Here is a 23,505-nt window from a genome sequence, read left to right on the forward strand (position 1 = left end):
AGTCCTGCAGACTGTCTCGGGACACTACGTCTTTGAGAATTGAACAGGTCAATCTAAGATGGGCATGGACAGTAATTCTCAGTGTGTAGGAAGTATTTCTCTTCTTCTTCTGCATGTGTAGGAGGTTTAAGGTTCTGCTTTGTTTGCAAGAACATTCACGATTGATAAGTTTAAGTATTCATTATATGGAAGATCAACTAATTGTTTTACAATTTGTCTAAATATTTGAATCAAATGTTCTTTTTGAATGAGATGAGTTTACTTTGTGCTGCTTATGCAACAGTTTCAATTTTTATACTTTTTTTGTAAGAAGTTTGGAAAGAAGTTCCCAAATTGGAAACACATTGTTCAAGCATGGTATTAACACGTATTGATTATGTTAAAAGTAAAACATGTTTGAAAAACATTACCTTCTGTGAAGGTAATTTTTTACTTGTAGTGTTACCTCCATATTTTTAGTAATGGCTTTCTCCAAGATGAAGATTCAACGAATTGAATAGTAAACTTTATTTTCTTCTGTGCAAGACAAGTATATGGATTTTTTATCCTGACAATGGTCTGTGTCCTTATAAGAGTAGTAGTTCATTGTGAGTTAAGATGAGTGATGTTAATGTCTTTTGCAAAGTCGTTCATAGTTAACTTGAGTATCTTTTGTGAAGATTTTTAGAACAATTTATCCTTTACTGTGTTTATGTCTGTTGCTGTGTTTTTGCACAGCTGAAGGTTTCTCTCATCTCAGAGAAGTTGCTGAGGGTGATATTTTTGACTGCTTGGTAAAAAAGCAGTTTTAAAAAAACATCTTCTATGAAGGTGAAATGTTTGTGGCTTTGTATCACAGAAGTGTCTAAATAATAAATAATGAAATATGTTAACGTATTAATATATGTACTTTTCACTTATTGTGTGTGTGTGTGTGCGTGCACGTGTGTGTGTGTGTGTGTGTGTGTGTGTGTGTGTGTGGGTGTGTGTGTTTCAGAGGGTGGTGTGCTTGTTGTTTGCCCTGCACAGACTCACACTGCCAGGAAATGTGTCCTGGGATCTCGGCTCTCACACGCGTGTCTCTGTGACCTGAATCCCAGCACAGAACCCTGAGTCTGGCTATGCTGAGAATATCGATCTCAACTGTCTGTCTCCATGGAGAACAGTGACATTTCACTGCAGGAAATGACAGACGAGTCATCTTCCACAGACATTCCGAATCTTGCATCATTTTTCGTGGGTAATTATGGCTTGATATTTTGGATGGAAATGTCATCTTTGTTATCCTTTAAATAACAACACCATCCTCCCCTGATCCAGACTTCCACAATCTCCTCCCATTTACCAGTCCTGACTACAGCTTTTCTTCCCTCCATCTCCCAGCTGACACACTTTCTTCTTATCTGTCATACTCTGGATAATTCTACACACATCCACATATGCCTGTTATATGTAAAAGGGAAACCCCTTTTCTCTTTTGGAGAAAAATGCTGGATGAGCATGTTCATAGTGCATCCAACTAAATCTCATCTTCAAATATGTTTCCTCCATGAAAATTCCAAGCTCCATCTAGCCATATTCATCAGGTGATAAATGTAAAGGAAACTACTGATGACTATCTATAGAGTTGCCTCAGCTTTCTTTCAAGGTCATCCATTATGTGATACAAAATCCCTTTGACTGGATTGATTAACATGATCGGAACTTCTATGTTCTCTATGTAAGTATATGTTCTCCATCACATTAGGTCCTGCGCTAACTGTGTAAAGAACAGGCCAATGTGGGTGTGTGATACCGGATGAAAGAAGTGAAGAAAAATCAACATTCTGAATGCAACTCGTATGTTAAAGCCATCAGTTTGTCAATCATTTACCTTTTTCTGCTTTGTACCTTTCAGAAGCACACGTTACTGTCCAAATTACTTGTAAATAAACATTAAATGTAAATTAATTTAAATGAAAGTGTCTTTATCAGGCAACTACTCTGTCTGTGTAACATTCATCTATTCACCACTAGAGGTCAGTATGACACTGTGCACACTTTAGCCAAAAGTGGCTTGCATGACATGCTGTCCGTGAGGACTGAGCGCTTGAGGCTCCATTATATTTTATTTTAGATGCAATAATTAACCGGTCTCTTTGTTTTCAGTCCACAGTTTTGAGGACAAACAAACTGTGTTTTCAGTCAAGATTTATGTCTGTTATGAACCCCCTTCACTGGAAACTGAGAAATATCCACTAAAGGGACATGATTCAATTTAAGGTTTTATTGGTTCTTGTGTGTGTGCGTGTGTGTGTGTGAGCTACACAGTGTATTCGTAAGCGAGCTGAGAGAGTGCACAGAGTCTGCGCTCCCCAAGGGTATCAGCAGGGGCTTGCAAATCTCCCACTGTGCCTAATACCAGACCTCATTATAGCACCTACCCCCCTCCCCATTCCACCCACCTACACCTACATACACACACATACACACACACACTCAAACACACAGACACCCACACACGCACACACACACACACACACACACACACACACACACACACACACACACGCACACACACACACACACACACACACACACACACACACACACACACACACACACGCACACACACACACACACACACACTCCTCCTCAGCTTTTTCATTAACACTGGAGGCACTGTGTCTGTGTGTGTGTGCTCATGTGAGGTAATACAGCAGTGCCCACACCTCTGCATGGCAGGAGTTTACCCACAGAGCATCTTCCATTTACGCAGAGCTAATCCTCCATGGACTGAGGTCAAGGGGATGCAATTTCCCCTTTCTTTAACCTTATACTAAAACAAACTGAGAGTGGGAAATCCAGACCCTGGGAGCACTTGCTGTGGCATAGTGGGATAGTTCATCTGAAAGAATCAGCTTTCAGAGTCTGCTGCCTGAAGGGAAATCAACCTTTCAGAACATCCCATTACAAAAAACAGTGATCTTTGTAACATGCTGCGGAATGATTTGGGTTTCCAATGGCCCCCAATCCTGTCCACTCCAGATCACTTCCCACATCAGAGAGGGTAATGAGGAATTCAGGATGCTTTTTCTTCTGGAATCTCAGAGGTGTCCTGTGTTTGGCAATAAAGTCATCCCGTGAAAATGAATGAGACTTTGGGTATGTTAGGGTGCATCCAATTCTGCAGTGGCTGTTTGGATACAGCTCCTACTGGCCCTTATATTACCTGGATGGGCTGACAAAGCCTTCTGATAATATTGCAAATAAGAATAGCCTACAGAGATAACACTACTAAATAGATGAGGAAGATAAAGGGAGTCTGGAGTCAGCTCAAGAGAAACGGAGGTAGAGAGAAACAGAGAGAAAGACAGAAAGAAGGGAGGTTAGGGATGGTTGGCTTAAATGTTCATGTTCTGAAACACTTTGACATCACTGGATAACTCCCGTCATGCTAATTAAGCCAGTTTGAATCTCTGAATCCTTGAGACCAGACAGGACTAAATGGCATGCATGTAGCCCTCTTATAAATAGCAGGAAATCAGGCCAACACACAGCAGCTTCCTGCCCAAACTGTTTGATGATGTCACTGTCCACTCAGACCGGGTTCCATCGGGTGGTGAGTCCTGTTTCAGCTCCACCGTGTCACGGAACAGTCGGATTACTCACGCGGCGATGGTCACGTGACTCCACAGAACTCCGACGTCTTCGTCGCGGAGGCGGAGCGGGGCGGCTGGCTGGGACAGACGTGTGAATCAACACGCCTGCTCACCAGATGGGCCTGACCGGCCGAACACGTCACTGGGACCACAGCCCCTCCTCCCGGGACCCTGCCTCCTACTCACGGAGAGGGGGCCGTCTCTGGTGACGCCCCGTCAGGTGTTTCGGTGGTCGAGGGTTTTCTGTTTCTATGAGCCCCCTCTCATCGCCCCCCTCTGCTAGATTGCCCCAGTGAGAGGGGGGTGGGCTGGGTAACAGAACATACTCAAGGTTAAGACACCATTGTGACACAGGAGGAGAGATTAGTGAGGTGACAACCGCATGGAGAAAGACCCCAAGATGAGGATGAAGATGTGTGCTCGTCTTCCATTACATATACATTACATTATTATCATTTAGCAGACGCTCTTATACAGGGAACTTACATAGGTTACAGTTTTTACAGGTTATCCATTCATACAACTAGATGTGTACTGAGGCAATTCTAGGTCAAGTACCTTGCCAAAGGGTATAGCAGCAGTTCCCCAGAGTGGAATTGAACCAGCAACCTTTTGTTTACCTCACCACTATGCTAAACTGCTAAAACTACACTACACTGCTACTCTACCTTTGGAGAGAGGCCTCAGACAGACGGAAGTCCACTTTTTCACCCGAACAGAGGTGATTCCATGATGGCTGCTCTCCACATTGTCCTCTTTCCCTGTGTGGGGGCAGGGTGGGATTGCTTAGTCCTCTGATCTATCCCCTCAGAACTGAAGCAGTGATCCCCCACCCCAGCAGGTCACCAGAGGTGGGTGATGATAATCTGCCCTTGTGCTGTGGTGCTGGTTAATTCACGAGGAACTCCAGTGTCAAGCAGACACTAAACCAAACATATTTTGTGGCTTTCATATGTGTAGGGGTGTAAGGGTGTCCAGCGGTTTTGCTTTCTCCTTCAGTGATGGAACATCTTACCTGTGTTGTAACCAGATTAAACTGAACTGAGATCAGTATCTCACGGAAAGCATTGCACCTCAGTTGGGGTTTGCTGAAAAGGGAGAAACAGTCGTCATGTCAAAAACTCGGTAAGGATCTGGTATGTATTTCATCCAACATACAGCAGGTCCATCACATAAGAACTCCTAAACAGTACTTTCAATAAATTTCCCCAACAAAAGGTAAATACAGCTAATACATTTTGCTCTGAGCAGTGATGACGGCACATAATTAGAAAAAAACGAGAATCAGTCGTGTGGAGCAGAGTGCAGATGTCGGCATTTCAGCGCTGCTGCTTTCTAACTTTGCGCGCGGTTCAGGCTGCTGACGGACGGATGCGCTCACGCGTCAGCGCAGTAGCGTGAATAAGTGCATGACTCTGAATTACGCGGAAAATATTGGCAAATCAAACTTAGATTGGTAGCGGGTGCATGAAACGTATCAAATAAATTTTTGCTTCCGCGAAGACTATAAGCTTGCAAACACCACCTTGATCTGGTTCTGCAGCTTGCAAAAGATATTTACTAAGATCGTACCATCGCTCCACCTCTATTATAGGTACTGCCGGACGTCCTTTGCTAACAGAATTTTTTTGCAGGACAAAGTAAAAACGAGTCAATCAAAATTGCCAGTTAGAGGTCTTCGCTGTATTAACTAGTGACGCTAGTGTCCCTGTATGAAAAGTCTCATTAAAATACTCTCACATCCGGGACTTCATTCCATGCCTGCTGTCTGCTCGTCTTTGTCGTATGTCATCTTTTTTTGTTCCTTTAGGTGCCCCCCTTTCCCCACTCCCCCTCCTCCTGTCTCCGCACGGACCCACGCTGACATCAGTCCCCAGCGGGAGCGCGCGTAGTGGCGGTGTGCTTGCGCTTGCCTCGCATAATACACCAGTCCACAGCGAGAGACCGCGGACACTCGACGCTCAGCGGACCAGAGGTAGACCCCTCCACGACTACTGCGCTGTGTTCAACTTTGGATCTAACATTTCATCCGATCCAGTCGTGTTTGACAGTTAACGCCATCGACAACGGAATTAAGAACACGGGTAAGCATATTTTGATATATTATTACCCAGTATTGTGACTGTATATAGTAGGATTATATTTTTAGCTTCTATATCGCCACCACCGTGCCCACAGTGAGCGCTGTGCCTACAGGAGCATACACCGGTCATTTTTATCCTTTGTGTCCTGACAAAGTTACTATTGTGTTGCGAATTCCGTTAAAAAGTTATGAAAAGGTTTTAAATAGCTTTTAATTGATTGATTACTTGAGTAGGCTACGCTGCATCCGCTGTGGTAAATCACATTGGCTCCCCGGTAACGTGGAGACGGGCACGAGATATATCACCATGTGAAATATGACAGAAAGAAATAGATTGTTGAATTCCTAGTGATTAATATCCCTTGCTTGTGTATTTAACAGTGGATTTGGTATTACCTGTTGCGTTTGATTTTCCACGGTAAAACATGACGATGACAACGCTGATGGTGATGATGATGATGATGATGATGATGATGATGCGAAGAAGAATAGCCCGGTCTTTTTGTTATTTCTGCCAGCACAACAAACCCAGTCGGGATAATTGTACCTCAGTCATTAGTTGTAATTGTAATTATCTTTGCAATAGGTAATTGTCTAAATTGATTACCTTGTCTTTTATGTTATTAAAGAACTCTCCAAAATATGTTTTGGAGAGATCATTAATAACTGCTAATTACTGTTGGTGTGTCTGACGTAGGATGTGCTACGAAAGGAAAGCGATGCCTTTATCCCGTAATTTAAGACCGTGTTTGCACGATAATCACATGAAATGGCCAAACTTTTAAAAAGGCCAAAAGACATCAAAATTAGTATCTGAGCGACTTATAATTTGGCCTTTACATTTGTGAATAATGTAGGTATTAGACTGTTGTACACTTGTCTTACCCAACACATTTGGCAGAACATCCGCTGATACCATGCCTAACTTTACAGAGCGCTTGTAAAGAGGGCATTTATCAGGCAAGCTATGGATCCCTAACTAACAGCAGTTTAAGAAAATAATTCCCCTCTCTCACTCTTACATCTCATTTTCATTCTTTAACCTTAATTTGCCTTTTGAAGCATCAAAACCATCGCGCACAGTGAATGAAATTTGAGTAGAATTTAAATTAATCATGATAGACACGTTTACATTGTAAATTTCACCGCTTCTTTTCCCCCCTACAGACATTTAAAAGTACAAGATCAATCCATATGATTGATCAAAGAATACCAGAAAGCAGAGCATCATGCATAGCTCCTCCTGGTCCATAAGGAGCAGACATAACGATGAAGATGAAATGAATGTGTGCGTGTGTGTGTGTGTGTGTGTGTGTTTGTGTGCGTGTGTGTCTGTCTGTGTGTGTGCGCGCATGTTTTGTGGTTGGGCACAGCCGGACGTCATGCAATTAAACATGAATATAAAGCGGACATTGTGGACATTTGTTCTGCCGTAATGATCAAAGACGTGTGAATTCAAAATCAAGCCAGCTAGACACACATGTGCCGCGATTCCGCTTGGAATCTCCATGAGACCGAACTACGAGGGAACAGCCTTCTGACGCTCCGCTCCCGCAAAAATAAATTAAAAAAATTAAAAAGCTGAAGAAATCTGTGCTGCTGGAAACGAAAGCGTTCAACTTGAAAGTAAAAAGCACAGTCTTGCCAAAGTATGAGTGTTACTGCAATGACATAGAGCGTGATAACGGTTTGTGACAGTCGCATCAGCGGAAAGCCCTTCTCCTCCCCTCCCGTTTGGAATGTGTGCGTGCCAGATACCCTCACTCAGGAAGGATTTCATTTATATCAAATATCATCTGTTTATACTGATGAAGAAATGTGCGCTCTTGTGAGTCAAACCTGCAATTTTATGGTTTCAAACGAGGTATTATTTATGCTCTGCTCTTTAAAAAGGCAACATTTAAAAAGGCAAATAATACAGAAAAAACTCTAACAAGTAGCTAGCCAAATACTTTCCCATTTTGATTGATGATTAAACAATTTAAAACGCAAGGTACGTAAACCAATATACATCCAATGCTTCTAAAATTAAGAATTAACTTGGTTGTATGTGGTCATGGGTAAAAAAAAAAACCACACTGGGGATGGATCTTTTTTATTCTGTTTAAAACGGCTGCATTATAGAATCAAGCAGTTCACTTGTAAGAATGAATTTGGGCTCACTTTGACTACATGTAAAGCAGTACTCTATGGAGTGTAAAATTTCATAATGTATGGAAAAAGATGTTAGAGTTTGGATGCAATGTAAGTCTTGTCTCACGATACTTACCAAAGCATATAGGATGTGCTTTGAGGAATAAGATAGCAAGAGGAAGAAAGTAAGAAAGACATTTTCTACAGATGAAAAATGCCTTCCTGAGTCTTCTGGCAATCTTAAGACTACTGAAGGAAATGAGGCCTGAGAAACTGGGCATTCCACGGCATACTCTGAGACATATCTGTCATGAACATAAACAGGCAAGGCAGTATGGTGCCAGTTATCATGGGAACACTCAAAAATAATTAATGTTCGTGAAACAAAGTGGTAATGTTTAATCTAGTTAAGGACATTGATCAGTCAGCAGCGTGGTGTTGTGGAAAGGGATCATCACCCAAAGCTCACTGGTCAGATTCCGTAGGTTGGGTCCATGTTTGTTTGGTAATTTACCCACATAGTCTTGGTAAATAACCAGCTGTGTCACTCTAAATCACTCTGCATTTTCCAAGTAAATGTGACTTCAGTGACAAAGCTACATCTTTGTAGGGTGAACAGCACCATCAATTTGCCCGGTGGCATTTAAATAATTACACTGAGTCATGTTTTTCCATAAGGATTATATAAAAATACTGAACACCTGCAGTGACTTTTGTCTGAAGAATTTAGCTGAGGACTTTTTGCAGTTTCTTAAGAGGAAAACTTTCCCAACATATACATGATGCATGTTTGTCTGGAGCACCGCTTTTAAGAGTTGTCCTCTCAGGAGAATCGGATCGTCTCGGAGGGGTGGGATCGTCATAAGCGGAGTTCACTGTGGCATCACTCAGATTCATCTCAGTGTTTCAACATCAAACAAACCCAGAACAGCTCTGCTTCACATGGGACTGTTCTTTCATTTCAGGAAGGGATGCAGAAATAAAGGGCTTTTAACTTTCACCTCAGTCGCCCAGGGTTGTTTGGGGATAGATAAGATTAGTGTCATTTGAAATCAAGTGTTTTTCAGACAGGACTACGTGTCTATTGCAAACTGTGTCAGAAATAATCCTATTTTGTGATTGATAATCCCAGACTGTGATTAATAATCCTATATACCCCCCATTTATCTCTTATTCTTCTCCCCCTTTCCTTCTACCTCTAGATCTTTCTTGCTGTCTTTCCCCTGCTCTCTTCCTCTCTGTCTTCCCCCTGCTCTCTCTCTCCGTTTCCCTCACTCCCCCTCCCTCTTTCTCTCTTTCTGTCAGCTCTCTCTCCCAGATGGCTCCTCCTTATGGCACTGTTAACACCTAAACTGTTAGAAGGATCTGTGCATCTGATGTTCATTCTGAGCTTCAGAGAAGTCAGTGTTAGTGTGAAATGATTTCTATTGATTGGACAGGACTGAGACGACTGCTCAGCCAAGCCACAGACTCCCTGGACTCCAGTAATATTGTTTCACTTTGCCTTCTATGGACTGGAAAGACTGAATTTTGAACCCCGGTGCATGTTCCTGTGATAGTCAAACTGGTTAAATATTTTTAGGCTACGAGTGTGTGTCCTTTCTGCAAAAGAGCAGCTGAATTCCTGTGTTAGTTTCCATTGCAGTGCATGATTGGAACAGTAAGATGCAGTTCTTTTGCTCTTTTTCCTCACTCCCAACAGAACCCAGGAAAAAAGATCAAACACGCAATATGTTCTTTAATTACAACATTTCCATGCTCTTCACTGTTCATTTGAATGGTTTCAAGAATCCATTAAGATGAATTAAGATATGTGTTACACTTTAAATAAGCAGACTGCGTATACAGTATGTATCCAGCCCAACTGATCATAATAAAGAGACTCAGAAGACCAGCCTCTTTGTCTTGTCATAAGGCATGAATTTAATTGCATTTTTACACTTTGTGCATTTTGCTTGACAGTTGTTTTGCCTGTACAGCAGATTTTTGGCAGGTAATACACACGTTTGCAGGAACTGTTTTCTCATGTATGTGAGCAGTAACCTGCAGAGGTGTCGTTTCAGAGGTCAGGTTGTGTGTGCGTGTGTGCGTGGATTAAACCTGGGCTAAATCGCGTGTCTCTGCTGCGTGTGTGTGATCCGCTGAGTGTGAAATCTCCCTCTGCTGTCCTCTCTGCAGGCCTCGGTCTCCGGCAGGAACCTGCCTCCACCTGCTCCCCTCCGTCTCCGTATGCACTCTGAGTGCGTTAGAGGGACAGGCACGTACCCTGCAGAACGGCAGGGAAATGTGCTTGATGGACTAATGATCTGCTAAAAATGGAAAGCTTTTGTTCATTGATAGGGTCTGCAGTTTTCAGCTTTTGTTTCTCCATGGTGTGTGATTTGTAGATAAGTGTGTGACTCTGGGTGTGTGTTTGGCTGTGTGTGTATGTGTGCATGGCTGTGGTGTGTTTATTCTTGCCTGTGTGTGTGTGTGTGTGTCTGTGTGTGACTGAGGTCCTTGCCTTGTCTAAACTCCTGACCTGAGAGGGTCAATCCCTCACAAAGCACCTGATTTCCTGACATTTCCATCTCGTGATAACGCTGAAATAACCTGACCGCATATGGATTCCCTCTGCTCTCCTGATCGTGGTTTGTCTGCTGCTGCTCCTCTGGTCCTCAGCGGCTGGTGCTGGTTCAGTGGTTGCTAAGGGAGCGTGTGGGTCCAGATGGCATTTGGGGTCTCAGGGCTCAGCGGGTGGAGCGGTCTGTAGTAATCTGTGAGCATTGCCCCTCCGTCGCGCCTGTTCACACACACACACACACACACACACACACACACACACACACAAACGCACACACCTGCTGGATGATGGGCGTCTCTGAGGGAGGGCAGGAGCTCAGAGGCAGAAGCTGACCAGTTGATTGGATAGGATGGGGAGATGATGTCAGTGCTCAGTGAGCACCTTCCTCAGTTTGGCCTGTGTGTGCTGCTGGTTCTCCATGCACTGGCTCACTGATTCTCCTTTGGCCGGGGCTTGGATTTCTCTTCGTCTTTGATTAGTCTCTGCTGCGGTTCTCTGAACGCTGTTGGTTGCTGTTACAGCGTCCTACAGCTTTGATTAGCTGAGATGCCTTATGAAAGTGATAAGGAGGTCGCTGTTTGGGGTCTGCTGCTCCGACCCCCTGTTGTGCTCACATCCCCCCCACCCCCCTTCCGCCCACGCCCCACTCTGCTGGTGCCAGATGTTGCGTTTGGATGGGGCGGCGCCCCCCGGAGGGCCCAGCAGGAGAGGTGCTTATCGGAGGCGGACACGGCGGCCCCTCGGCCCGCTGCCGTTATCGCTGCCGCTGCGCGGCTCTTCAAAGCAGCAGCTGCCGCACACACACTGTGCGGCCGCCCGTACACACACACACACACATACACACACACATGCTGCGCTGGGCCGCCTGCACACACACACACGCGCTGCGCGGGGCCGCCCGCATGCAGGACTGAGGCTTTGTGCGTCTCAGCACGGGTCCCTGGCTCCTGCTGGCTCCCGTTTCGGGGGCGCGAGACGAGCGCATACCGTTCCCGGAGTCGCCTTATGCGCCGTCGCTATAGTTACGGGCGAATCGCTGCTGCCTATTCTTTTGTTCAGAATAAAAATGGTCTCTCTGTGACTTTTTTACGGCACAGAAATAGCCACCACTGTTCTGCAGCTTGAGTCTTTGTGGTCAGGTTATTGTATCTTTATGAAGAGACAGAAATGTCAGATCCTGTGTGAGGGAATGACCCTCTCAGACAGGTAAGCAGTCAGCCACACACACACACACAGGCGCGCGCGTGCACACACACACACACACACACACACACACACACACACACACACACACGCACACGCACACACACACACCTCTCCATGCCTCTCTGACTCCAGCAGTGGAAACTCAATAAGCTGTGAAAGCTAAAAATCCCAACCACTGCAACCACTCCTAAAAACTGACACAGGTGACCTGCTCTAGAGGAAACCAGCTAAAGTAGTCTTAGTGTCTACAGTCGTCAGCATCCCTGGAATTCTGGCTGCTAAGAGACCTTCGGCAGCTTATTGGCACATGATTGATCCACTAGCTGCTACAGTGCCACAGGAACATGAACTCTATGTAAACTAGGCAGCTTTCTAGCGGCCTGCTGTGCTGTAAATGTACAGTAGGTAGTGGTGTCATTGCCATGTTCCACATGCTGCTGGTGTCTCTTTGGACTGACAGGGCTTCTCTCTATGTTCTCTTATTAGTGACATTTTCTCATTATACTGCTTATAGATTACAGCTGCCCACAGGGAAACTGCGAAAAAATAATTACCACTTGAGGTCCCTTTTAAATGTCATTGTGCCTGCAGTATCCTGATTGCTTGAGTATCGTTACGCCTGTATTCTGGGTGCTGTTCCGTAAAGCCGCTCTTGAGAATGCTTTCTCTGGCTGCCTTTATGACTGTGGTTTGGAACTGTGAGGCACTAGCAGCCTGTCAAGCTGAGCTAAAAGGCGGTGATGTTAAAGGTGATGTCTCACCTGTCACAGAGTCCTGGGGCAGTGAGTGGACTGGGCGGAGTAATGATGATGGATTTGGGGGGGATTATCTGAGGCTGGATTCCATTCATTCCAGTCAAGATTATGGATCCATTCATGAGTCCAAAGACTGAGAATCACTGCTGCTGTCTCCCCAGCAGGTGGCGCTGTGTTTAAAGATGGCAGCTCTCCTCTGGTGCCTGTGGCCAGCTCTCCTCCTCGCCACCCTGGCCGTGTCACACAGCATTGAGCCTGGCTCCCGGAGCGTGCACAGGAGCGTGGCCCAGGCCTCTCCCCGAAACGCTCTGCAGAGCCTGGACCCGTGGGCGGAGCGTGGCTATCGCGGCGGGAACAGCAGGAGGCACGGCGGGCGTGAGGACAGGGCCGGCGCCGGGCCGTCCCACCCCATGGGCAGGCCTGAGGATGATGTGAAAGGCCTGGGTGGGCGGAGCCCTGTGAGGCAGGAGGTGGGGTCAGTGGGGAGGAAGGGGCTGGCCAGGAGGAGGGAGGACGGCCCTCTCGGCTACAGGAGCCAATCCCATAAGCCGGAAAACCACGCCCCAGGGAGCGAGGGGTCCAGGAAGGGAAGGAGGCACGGGCACCATGCGGAGAGCAGGAAGCAGGGCGGCCGCAGGAACAAGGCACGACACGCTAAAGGTGAACACTCCCTGTGGGAACACACACACAACCTCATTCTCAAGCACTCTTTCTGTTTCATCCTCTCATTCTTCCCTTCATTTTCTTTTTCTCTTTCATTCTGTCTCTTGCTCTCATGCACTTCCCTACTTCTCTTCCCTTTCTTGCTTTTTTCTTGAAGTGCTTGAAAGTGTAAGTGTATTTGGCTACAGATATTTTTGGGAACATTTGCATCATCAGAGCAGAATCACATCCACCCCAAACGCTGCAGCCTTGCCTCCTCCCTGTCTCTCTGCAGGTCACACCCCTGAGCCTGAGCTGGGCTCCGTGCTGAAGGATGGGGGGGTTTTCGAGGAGCACCCCTACAGTGCCCCCCCATCAGAGAGCACCACCCAGCCCAGCACACCAGCCCTCCCCAGCGACACCCTCATCAGCACCAGCCCATCCCCAGTAACCACAGCGATGAGCGAGCAGTCCCCAGCGTCGTCCTCGCCCTCTGCCTCCACCAAACCCCAGGTACCCCCGACCCCGCCGGCCCGCCGTGCCCATAACCAGCTATGAGGTCACCAAGTAATGAGTCCAGACCTCGGTAATTTTTTTAGATCTAAAAATAAAATTTGAAGCTAAATACAACTGGAAAAAAATCAGTGGTTGAGAACTTCTCCTCTGAGACGGGTGCATGCTTAATTCAGTTTAGAACTGTTATTTAGTGTCCGCTGTGTGAGAGTTGTGAGAGAGGGCGCGAGCGCAGCCCCTTGCATCATCAGCACTTCCACTGACAGCAGCAATTGGAATTTACGAACGTTGGCAGCAGCAGGTGGCTTGTGTGTGAAATGGCAATTCACACACAAGTTTCTTGTAAATAGAAACAGGTCTGTTTCTATGTATGTAATGTTTATATCTTTAATTTTGACAAAACCTAACCCCCTCCCCTCCCGGACCTCACTATTTTCCAAACCCTGGTTATGGCCATGCGGCCCACGCATCTGCCGTCTCCGCGGGAGGCGTGTGTGAGCGCGCTCAGAGGCGTGCTCCGCTGTCGCGTCTGAAAGGGCGGAACCCGCAGGGAGCACAGTGAAGAGTCTGAGCAGAAACACACAGCCGCGCGGAGGGAGGGCGTCAGACGCACTCCGCCACCACGCTGCTTTTCCACCCCTTCTGTCACCGCTGCAGATAAAGGGCAGGCCGAAGCTGCGACATTTCAGCCACAGGCCTGTGTCACCCTCCATCAAACACTCACAAGAGCTGAGAAATATCAGCACCAACCTGCATCACCGCGCCGGCAGCCCAAGGAGGTGCAGATTACAGCACACAATTCCCACTTCTCAGAATAGGTCCCTCATCTACATTAAGAAAGCTTCTAGCCTTTGTTTAGAGAACCTGGCCGGGAGAAAAGGAACGGTCCTCATTCTCATGCAGCATTTAAATCAGACAGAGAGAAATGAAAGAACATAAAAGAGTTTTTGATATACACTATAGTCAAAGGGTTGTCTTTTGGGGACATTTGGATGTTGGGAAAGAGAGTAAATATGGACACGTATGAGTATGATTGTGTTCATGGCGGTCCCCTTTCACGTTTCACTCTTGAATTAAAACCATCCATCCTCTATTCAGCCTACCTCCCACTGTCAATCTGAATCCTCTTTAAACCGCCATTTCCCATAAACTTCCACCCAACTGCTAGCCTCACATTTACATTTACATATCATCATTTGGCAGACACTTTTATCCAAAGCGACTTACAAGTGAGGCAGTGTACAACACAAGCAAAAAACCACAGCAAGTCAACAGCATTAGAAGTGCTGCATGACCAGCTTTCAAGGGTTGGCCAGACAAGTCACAAGCTAGCTGGTAGATATAACAAGTGCATTAAACCATTAGATTACGTTTCCTTTTTTTTAACAGGGAAACAGTTTTGAGACATCAGAAATTCCTTTAGGTGGTAGTGTTTCAGGTGCTCAGGTGAGCGCGGAAGAGCTGTGTCTTGAAGACAGAGAGGGACTCGGAAGAACGGATGAAGTCAGCAATAGCTACCAGTTGCAGCAAGGATCAAGTTCAAGACCTTGCTACTAATGTTTAAGGGACTTAACAGGTCAGCCCCCCCATACATGCAGGACTCTTACTACTCACTACCCAACCAGCTCTCACTGCTCACTAACCCTCTGGCCAATGCCGTTTCCCAGCCAGCACAGAGCTTGGGAGAATCACAGAATCTTTATTCATGCTGGCCCCTCTAGGTGTCAGATTTCAGGGGCTTAAAACAATGTCTCTGAATAACCACACAGAAATGGCCCTCTTTATCGCTCTTTAGACCTGTTCACTAGTGTTCAATCAGTACACAATCACATTGATGTATATGGTGATCTTATCAGAGAGTGGATGTGAATGACGTGTCATAGGCCTGGAGCTAAGGTGACTGTGATGTTGGCAGTACTGACTGTTGCCTCTTACCGTTACTTGTGGTTGTTGCTGATCCTGAGAAAAGGCATAGCGGCTGTCTCCAGCTGGTGATGTGTTATGTTATTTTGGTCTCAGTTTTGACACAAGAGAAGGTGATTGGCAGATTTTTCCCTTTTTTGCGGAGTGTGAAGGACACTGCTGATTTAATTTACACATGAACCTCCCCTGCCGAAGCAGTAACTGCACCATCTCACAGGCGACAGGCATCCAGGCCCAGGCTCACACCCACACCCCGCCAGCCAATCCCCTGCAGGGGGTGGAGGAAGCCTTCCAGATGGAGGCTTAACGAGTGCCCCCCCCCCCCCCCCCACAACCCCACCGCACCCCACCCCACTCACACCACGCTCACACCCCACTCACACCCCACTCACACCACGCTCATACCACCTTCCCCATTGCACGCCAGAAGGGACTGACAGGGCTTATTCCCTCTCTGACCTTTACCCTTGATTGTCAGGCTGCTCTCCCTCCATGAGGTGCTCAGGGCCTGGTTTATGCATGCTTGGTAGCAGTGTTTCCCAGGTCTGTTTCTAGGGGCATACTGTGCAGACTCAGTTTTGCTCCATGTGAATGATTACATTCGATTTACTAGTTCATTGAGTGCTGATCTCTGATTGATTTCCAGTTATTGATTAGTGATCTTTGTCAATACATTTAATGTGAGGTGTGCTGGAGCGAAAAGAAAAGATAATGATGAAGCAGCTCGATCTGCATTGACAGTTTTTGACTCATGATACAGTTATTGCAGCTTCCACAAGCCCAATTACTTTTATTCTATTAATTGCTATAGATACATTGAACTCACTGTCAATACCTGCTTGCATTACAGATTTATTTAAGGGGCTCAAAAGGAGATAACTGCCGTACAAAAACCCCTTTATATGTATCTTTCTGTGGAAATTCCCACACCCACGCTGACAGCACCACATCTGTGGCTGACAGGAGGTTCTGTGCACAGCGTGTGGCTCCGGTAGCTGTCAGAATCGCTGTTACCGACCAGGTGTCACAGCAATGACAGGCAGTGTGGAGCTCTGGGTTTGTGGATCATGTGACTGTCTGGAGAATGCTGGTAAATGTGTCATGTGTTTGTGGGTGTAGCGGTTTGGCCGGGGGAAGAACCAGGGAGAGGTGATGCCCACGCTGGACATGGCGCTGTTCGACTGGACCGACTATGAGGACATGAAGCCGGCAGACACCTGGCCGCCCACCAAGAAGAAAGGTGATCTCGCTGTGTCCTGACCTCCTACAGAGAATGCCACATGCACTGTACACTGTATACACATCAATGTATTCATATTCCTTTGTATTCACCTACACCTGTATATCTATGTATATACAATTGTACATATACATGTACACGTATATGTATTTTTATATAAATGTGTATTCACCTACACCTGTACACACCTACGCAGTCATATATACCTGTGTGCTCATTCACAGTGTAGTTGTTGCTGCCATCTTCTTGAGATATCCAGTTCAGTAGAGCACTGGTAAAAAAACTATTAATCAGTGAATATTATCAGTGATTACACTGTCTTCCTCTTTCTCCTGTCCCTCTGTTTCCTCCTCCTCTCCTCCTCTGACTGCTCTGTCTCTCCGTTTCCTCCTCCTCTCCTCCTCTCCTCCTCTGATTGCTCTGTCTCTCTGTTTCCTCCTCCTCTCCTACTCTGACTGCTCTGTCTCTCTCCTCCTCTCCTCCTCTCCTCCTCTGACCGCTCTGTCTCTCTCCTCCTCTCCTCCTCTGACCGCTCTGTCTCTCTCCTCCTCTCCTCCTCTGACTGCTCTGCTGTTTCTCACTGTGTGCTCATGGTGCAGATAAATGGCGCAGTAAGAACCTCAGTGCAGGGAATGTCACAGTGAACACTGATGCCATCGAACCCTGTGACCACCACCTGGACTGCCTCTCCGGTCAGTCAGTCTCCCTCCAGACAGTTCCTGTCAAACCGATTTGAGCATGACCTGTGGGTGACTGGTTGCTGTGTTATGATTGACAAGATGGGTTCATGTGGTTTATCCATCCTGGTCCCTGCCCCGCCCACTGCCCCGCCCCTCTCCTGCCCCAGGCTCCTGCTGTGACCTGCGGCACCACGAGTGCAGGCCACACAACCGTGGCCTGAACAACAAGTGCTACGATGACTGCATGTGCGCCGAAGGTGAGGAAACTTTACTCAGCGTAACCACCTTCACAGTGAATATTCTCTTATTCTCGTTACACTCAGACATTTCAGCTGAAACTTGCTGAGGCCTTATTTAGCTCTGTTCCCAATCAGTCTGAATAATAGTGAAGCTGTTATAAACAGCCGCTAACAGAAATAATGTTCCCGGCCTGCCTGCTCATGAGCATTCAAAGATAGTGGCTGTCACAGGAACTCTTTAATCAATGACAGGAACTCTTTTCCTGAGACAGGAATGAACAGGGAGTGTGGGAATCCAGCTGGTGATGGAGAGTTTCTGGTTCAGGCTCATCTGGGTCAAAGGTTCCCTCATCCAGCGGGAACCTTCCGATGATTAAGGGAGTGTCCAAAAAGTGCTGATGTCTGGCTGTTTCTGAGTAATGGCATTCTGCACTGAAATACATTACTGGTGCCCAAAGCAGAGACTGCAGGAGCTTTACTCCCCAGGTGCAAAGGGAAGACACTTCCACTGTTCATCTTACTTGCCTGTTGCTCACGTGGGGTGGGGGGGCTGGGGTTTGTCCTTTTGGTTTCCAGGCCTCCGCTGCTATGCCAAATTCCACCGCAAACGTCGGGTCACCAGGAGGAAGGGGCGCTGCGTGGAGCCCGATTCGGCAAACGGGGACCAGGGAGCATTCATCACTGTCTGAGAGAAAGAGAAAGGGAGAGAGACAGAGAGAGAGAGAGAGACAGACAGACAGAGTCACAGAGAGAGAGAGAGAGAGAGAGAGAGTGAGAGAGAGAGAGAGAGAAAGAGAGACAGAGTGAGAGAGAGAGAGAGAGAAAGAGAGAGAGACAGAGAGTGAGTGAGAGGGAGAGAAAGAGAGACAGAGTGAGAGAGACAGAGAGTGAGTGAGAGGGAGAGAGAGAGAGAGAGGGAGAGATGGAGGGAAAGATCTGCTGATCCCACTTCTCTCAGACAGGAACCTGAAGAGAGAACATCTCCACCCACCTCCAGAGACCTGGCTCTGTTTGTCATATACACAGAACAGTCCTGTCACATACATGTGCTGAAGGTTTGATCGAAGGTTTGTCTCCTATCATGACTGCCAGGTGCATGTATGTATCGTACAAGAATGGATTTGCACATTACCATTATTTTATTAATTTATTTATTTTATTTATTGTCTTGTTGAGTTTGAGAGTGCTACCGTTTGTATGGTGTCCCATCTATCAGAAATGGACAGTGGGGGTCAGCTTTTTCTGCTCATTATGTGTAATACCCCCTTTTATTCCCATGATGGGAGTGATTCCCGTGATCGGCAGTGTCCTGTTCCTGAAGGACCGCAGGGGCCAATGAGAGACACACAGAACCCCATGGTGAGGGTGGAGGTGGTCCTGCTGATATTTAGGGGAGGTCGGTTCAGACCTGTTCCCGACAGAAATCGCTCCTAGGGATTCGTGTGCTCACAGCTGTCCCCTCTCATTAAAGAATGTCAAAGTATATGATAACATATGACAAAAATATATGAATCATTATGTCAACTACAAAGTCATTGTCATTTCCAAATATTATGCAATTTTTCCATTTCTTGCAGATCATACTTTACAAAGTTGTTTTCAATTTATTCCTACAATTGCATGTACTGTATGAAAGTGGCAATAGTTGATATATTTGTAATGTATAGAATCCAGTGAATGTTGACCTCTTTTGAGGAATATTCAAGTTTGAATATAATTTGTTAGAATTTGTTTTATTGTTGTAATATGTATACATATACTATGGGGGATGGGTGATCTACTGGATTTCAGTGGCTCTCTGTGCTTCTTCAACATCAAATAATGATAAAGGTATCCACAGAGAGCGCTCCTCTCTCTGCACAAGGTCTTTCTCTCTGCACAGAGTCCATTTCTCTCTCTCTGCACAGAGTCCATTTCTCTCTGCACAGAGTCCTCCTCTCTCTGCACAGGGTCCTCCTCTCTCTCTGCACAGAGTCCATTTCTCTCTCTCTGCACAGAGTCCATTTCTCTCTGCACAGAGTCCTCCTCTCTCTGCACAGGGTCCTCCTCTCTCTCTGCACAGAGTCCATTTCTCTCTCTCTGCACAGAGTCCATTTCTCTCTGCACAGAGTCCATTTCTCTCTCTCTGCACAGAGTCCATTTCTCTCTGCACAGGGTCCTCCTCTCTCTCTGCACAGGGTCCTCCTCTCTCTGTGAAGGGTCCTTCTCTCTTTATAACCTCTTTGTGCTCTGAATGGGGTCCTTTTCACAGACTCTGCCTTGCTTAAGTTATGTTTCATTTTAATTACAGCTCTGACTTAATCATTCAACACAACTGTGTTCCTTATTACAGCACACACAGCCTGTATCTTATGATGTAAGAATGTGATGAACTGGTTACAGTGTTTCTGTAATGTGAGGAAATGGTTTCTGCAAAGGACCATACTGTGAGCAAGGATACACGCAGTATTCTGTTAATGTGTAGACTGATGAACTGGAAACGTGTTTGTAATACAACAAAAATGTACAGTGTGGCCACTTTACTATAATACTTTGACCTGTTAAAGTTTGTTGACAATCTTGTTTTTGGTTTTGTCCATAATTTGTGGATTTGATTCTCTGAACATTTTCTGGATAAGGTCTTGTCTACAAAACTGTAGTCCTGGGAGACCCTCTCCTATGATTGTCTGTCACCATAAATTATCTCTCTTTTTACTGAAAAACAAACCTTGCATTTATTTAAGTGTCTGTGTCTTCATTCTTGTCCAGTAGTGGGGAGTTACGAGGCTTGTGGAGTCTTGTCTTAGCCTGTAAATGTGTCGGACACGCACAGCGCTGCTCTCCCGGGCAGAGGGACAGAACGGATCTCAGTGCGGAGCGGGGTGACTCAAGGAGATATGCGTGACCCATCTGTACATTCCCTAACATGCTCACATTCTTTTCCCCTGCCAACCCCAGCTACGTCCATCAAGGCCTCAGCAGGGAAATGATGTGCAGTCCGTTATCCATTCTGACCATTTTAAAAAGAAAAACATCCACCCCAGCCTCTGGACTTTCAGATTCGGTGTTACACACCACACAGGAAAAGTCTGAAATGACTCTTCAGGAGTCATTGGGTGAGTTACTGCTGTCCTGATGAGGGCTGGTAGTTGTAATCTCACACAGGCTAGCACAACAGTTACATCCAGTGCTGCTGGAACAGCCTCAGTTTAATTGCCAATTCACTTCAGTTCACTTTATTGGCATAAGGGAGAGTTTGTGTCCCCAGAATGCATTGAAAAGATTGAATTAAAATCCATGAATGGCATTTCTAGTTGTTGTGACAGGTGGCTCTACACTTTTTGCCAAGACAACACACCTCTTTTGTGTCCCCAAAGTTTTTTTTCCTCTCTTGCTCTCAATTCAATTTAATGAACTTTACTGGCAAGACAAACATATATTTGTATCGCCAAATCAAAATGGACAGTCTTCTTCAGTACACATGGGCATACATACGTACCTAAATGGTAAAGAGTAAGAATCAGCTTCAAATGAACAGGACGGTCCTGAAACATAGTCAACAGTCAAGAGGAAAGAGAGAATTTATTGTCAGCCCATCCATATACAAGTATACAGTAAGGTTGAAATAACGTTTCCCTGGGACCCATGGTGCTACATTCAGTCAATGAATAAATATACAAGACAATAAATAGACAAAACAACAAGAAAATAAATAGACAAAATAGTTGTCTCTCTCACAATCTTTACAGTCACTGTCCCTCAGATCATGGCATCTGGCAGCTCAGAAATAACAGCCTCTCAGTTTCTGTATATTTCTCAGATTCAAGGCAGATTTATTTTATTTCAGGGAACTAATATGCCTTTGCATATCTGTACTTAAGTGTTTGCTCGGGGAGTGCAGCTCTGTCTCCACCTCCTGTAAGTGACAGAGTAGCACAGCCAGCCGCTGTCTGCAGGACTCAAAGCCCAGTCTGAAGTCTGCTTTGCCTATCTTTCCCTTTGTTTATGGACTTCCACAATGGTCAGACAGTCTGCTGAGCTGAGCATTTCAGGGCCAGACTGCACGTTGATTTTCCTTGTGTTTTTGTTTGTGTGTCTCAGTAAGTGATGTAATTTTGTTTTTGTTGTGTAATTTGGTGGATTTGGGTTGTGCTGAGCTGTCCTGAAGCTAGCTGGTGTTAGTGGATATTCATGCTGTCAGCCTTAGGACCATCTGGCTGAGAGGACTCTTTTTTAGGTTCAGCTCTTAGCCTCGCAGGGCACTCAACACTTCAGGACCATAGAGAATGATACAAATTTTATCCATATTTTTATAGGCAGTTGAATTTTTTCTATGCCATAAAGTGCCCTGTGGGCATTCACTCTCTCTGTTCATTTACTGCCAAGCTGATGCTCCCTGTTGAGCTGATTTTTAAGCTTAAGTGGGTGTAGGATCTGCACTATTCCGGTGTTTGGCACCTTAAAGTGTTGTTTGAGTTGAAATCCTATAGCGTTTGTTTTAGACATGTTTCATGCCAGATCCCAGTTCTGACAGTAATCCTCCAACAGATCTAGGTTCTCCTGAAGGCTTTGGGTGGACAGCAGAACCAGGTCAATTACGCAGGGCAAGAATTTAATGTCTCTGTCAAACAGAAATGTCTTTTCCCTCCTCCCACCCCACCGACCCTGCAATATCTGTCAGAGAGCACTATGGGGTGGCTGTGAAAAACCACAGAACAGTACTTTAAAAAAGAAAAGGAAAAATCAATACCAGCACTCAAAATCAGCCACTGCAATTTTCTCCGTATCAATGTCTCGTTCAGTACGTAAAATATGATATTTTTTCAAACCACAAAGCCAGTACATGGGCAATAACGCTATATTCATCAAAAGTTCATAGCTTCTGATACATTCTCTCAGAATCAGAATCCTGGCAGCGGTTTCCTAACAGACTCTAAGCCTAAGATGTCTCCCAGATGTCTGACAGCAAACTCCAGTCCTTTGTACGGGATGACATTAAACACCATCCACCCTGACGGAATTGCTGTCACTGTAAAATGCTCTCTGTGGCATTAGACATGCTCTTTACTTCAGATAGTGATTATGGCAGTTCAAAGGTATTGAAGTGAAGTGTGGGAGAGATCATCTCTCACACTGGAGCTGACTACAGGAGTCTCAGTTCATTAAAGGTATCTTCTTACAGTACTTCTTTTCAGAGACGACCTCATGCGGTTTTTACATCTTAGCCATTTTGTAATGGATTTTTGCTGCTGGCTTTTTAGTGGCACAACTTGGGTAAAATGCTTAGCTCAAGGGTACAATGGTTGTGCTCTGCTGAGGATTCAAACTCACAACCCTCTGACCCCAGGAATGCCGATCTCTAACCGACATTCCCCAGTCCTGCCCTATAACAATTATTATTTTTGATTATTAGAATTTGCATTTAAGTTTTTCATTTAAATTATTTGAGCTTACAATGACCTGGTACCTGAAACCAAAGCATGTATGACTCTTGCCTTTTTCCTTATCTCCTGTGTTCCCTAAGGAATAATAATTGATTCAGATATTCATTTCCATCTGTGTTCTCATTTGAAACGTTTCCCCATAGAGGACCTGCAGTACTGTGGAATAAGATTGCTACTGAAAGCCTGACTGCTACGTAAGTAGAATGCAGTTTACAACTACGCAAATATATCCAACGTAACCTGTCAGGTCAACCAATTGTGGTTAACATGATTCTAGTATTTGAACCAGCAACCTTCAGGTTAATGGTCAGTGGATGATTTATAGCTGACCTGTCGCTGAGGGGAGTTCCTGTCCAATAGAGTTTTCAAATAAACCATTACGAGCTACAGAAAAGGGAACAGCAGCAGAGACTGCACTCTTTCGGCGCAGTAAATATGCTGTAGTAAAGCAAGCAACTCCCCTGGAATCGTTCTTGTATCTGACG

At 45.6% G+C, this 23,505-nt stretch overlaps 1 protein-coding gene across 2 annotated transcripts; it reads left to right on the forward strand.

The window, feature by feature from the left end:
- The first annotated feature begins 5,560 nt into the window (after positions 1–5,560).
- LOC118779687 (draxin-A-like) lies at positions 5,561–18,332 on the forward strand. Of its 2 annotated transcripts, none has more exons than XM_036531877.1 (7): positions 5,561–5,704; positions 12,522–13,020; positions 13,298–13,515; positions 16,558–16,678; positions 17,278–17,370; positions 17,526–17,615; positions 18,174–18,332. In XM_036531877.1, the coding sequence occupies exons 2-7, from the start codon at positions 12,543–12,545 to the stop codon at positions 18,284–18,286; spliced, it is 1,113 nt and encodes a 370-aa protein (XP_036387770.1). In that variant the 5' UTR covers positions 5,561–5,704; positions 12,522–12,542; the 3' UTR covers positions 18,287–18,332. The 2 variants fall into 2 exon arrangements, with proteins under 2 accessions (XP_036387770.1, XP_036387771.1); XM_036531878.1 differs by having other exon boundaries at positions 12,525–13,020.
- The last annotated feature ends 5,173 nt before the right edge of the window (positions 18,333–23,505 follow it).

The sequence above is a fragment of the Megalops cyprinoides genome, chromosome 6, assembly GCF_013368585.1.
Source record: "Megalops cyprinoides isolate fMegCyp1 chromosome 6, fMegCyp1.pri, whole genome shotgun sequence".
NCBI lineage: Eukaryota > Metazoa > Chordata > Actinopteri > Elopiformes > Megalopidae > Megalops > Megalops cyprinoides.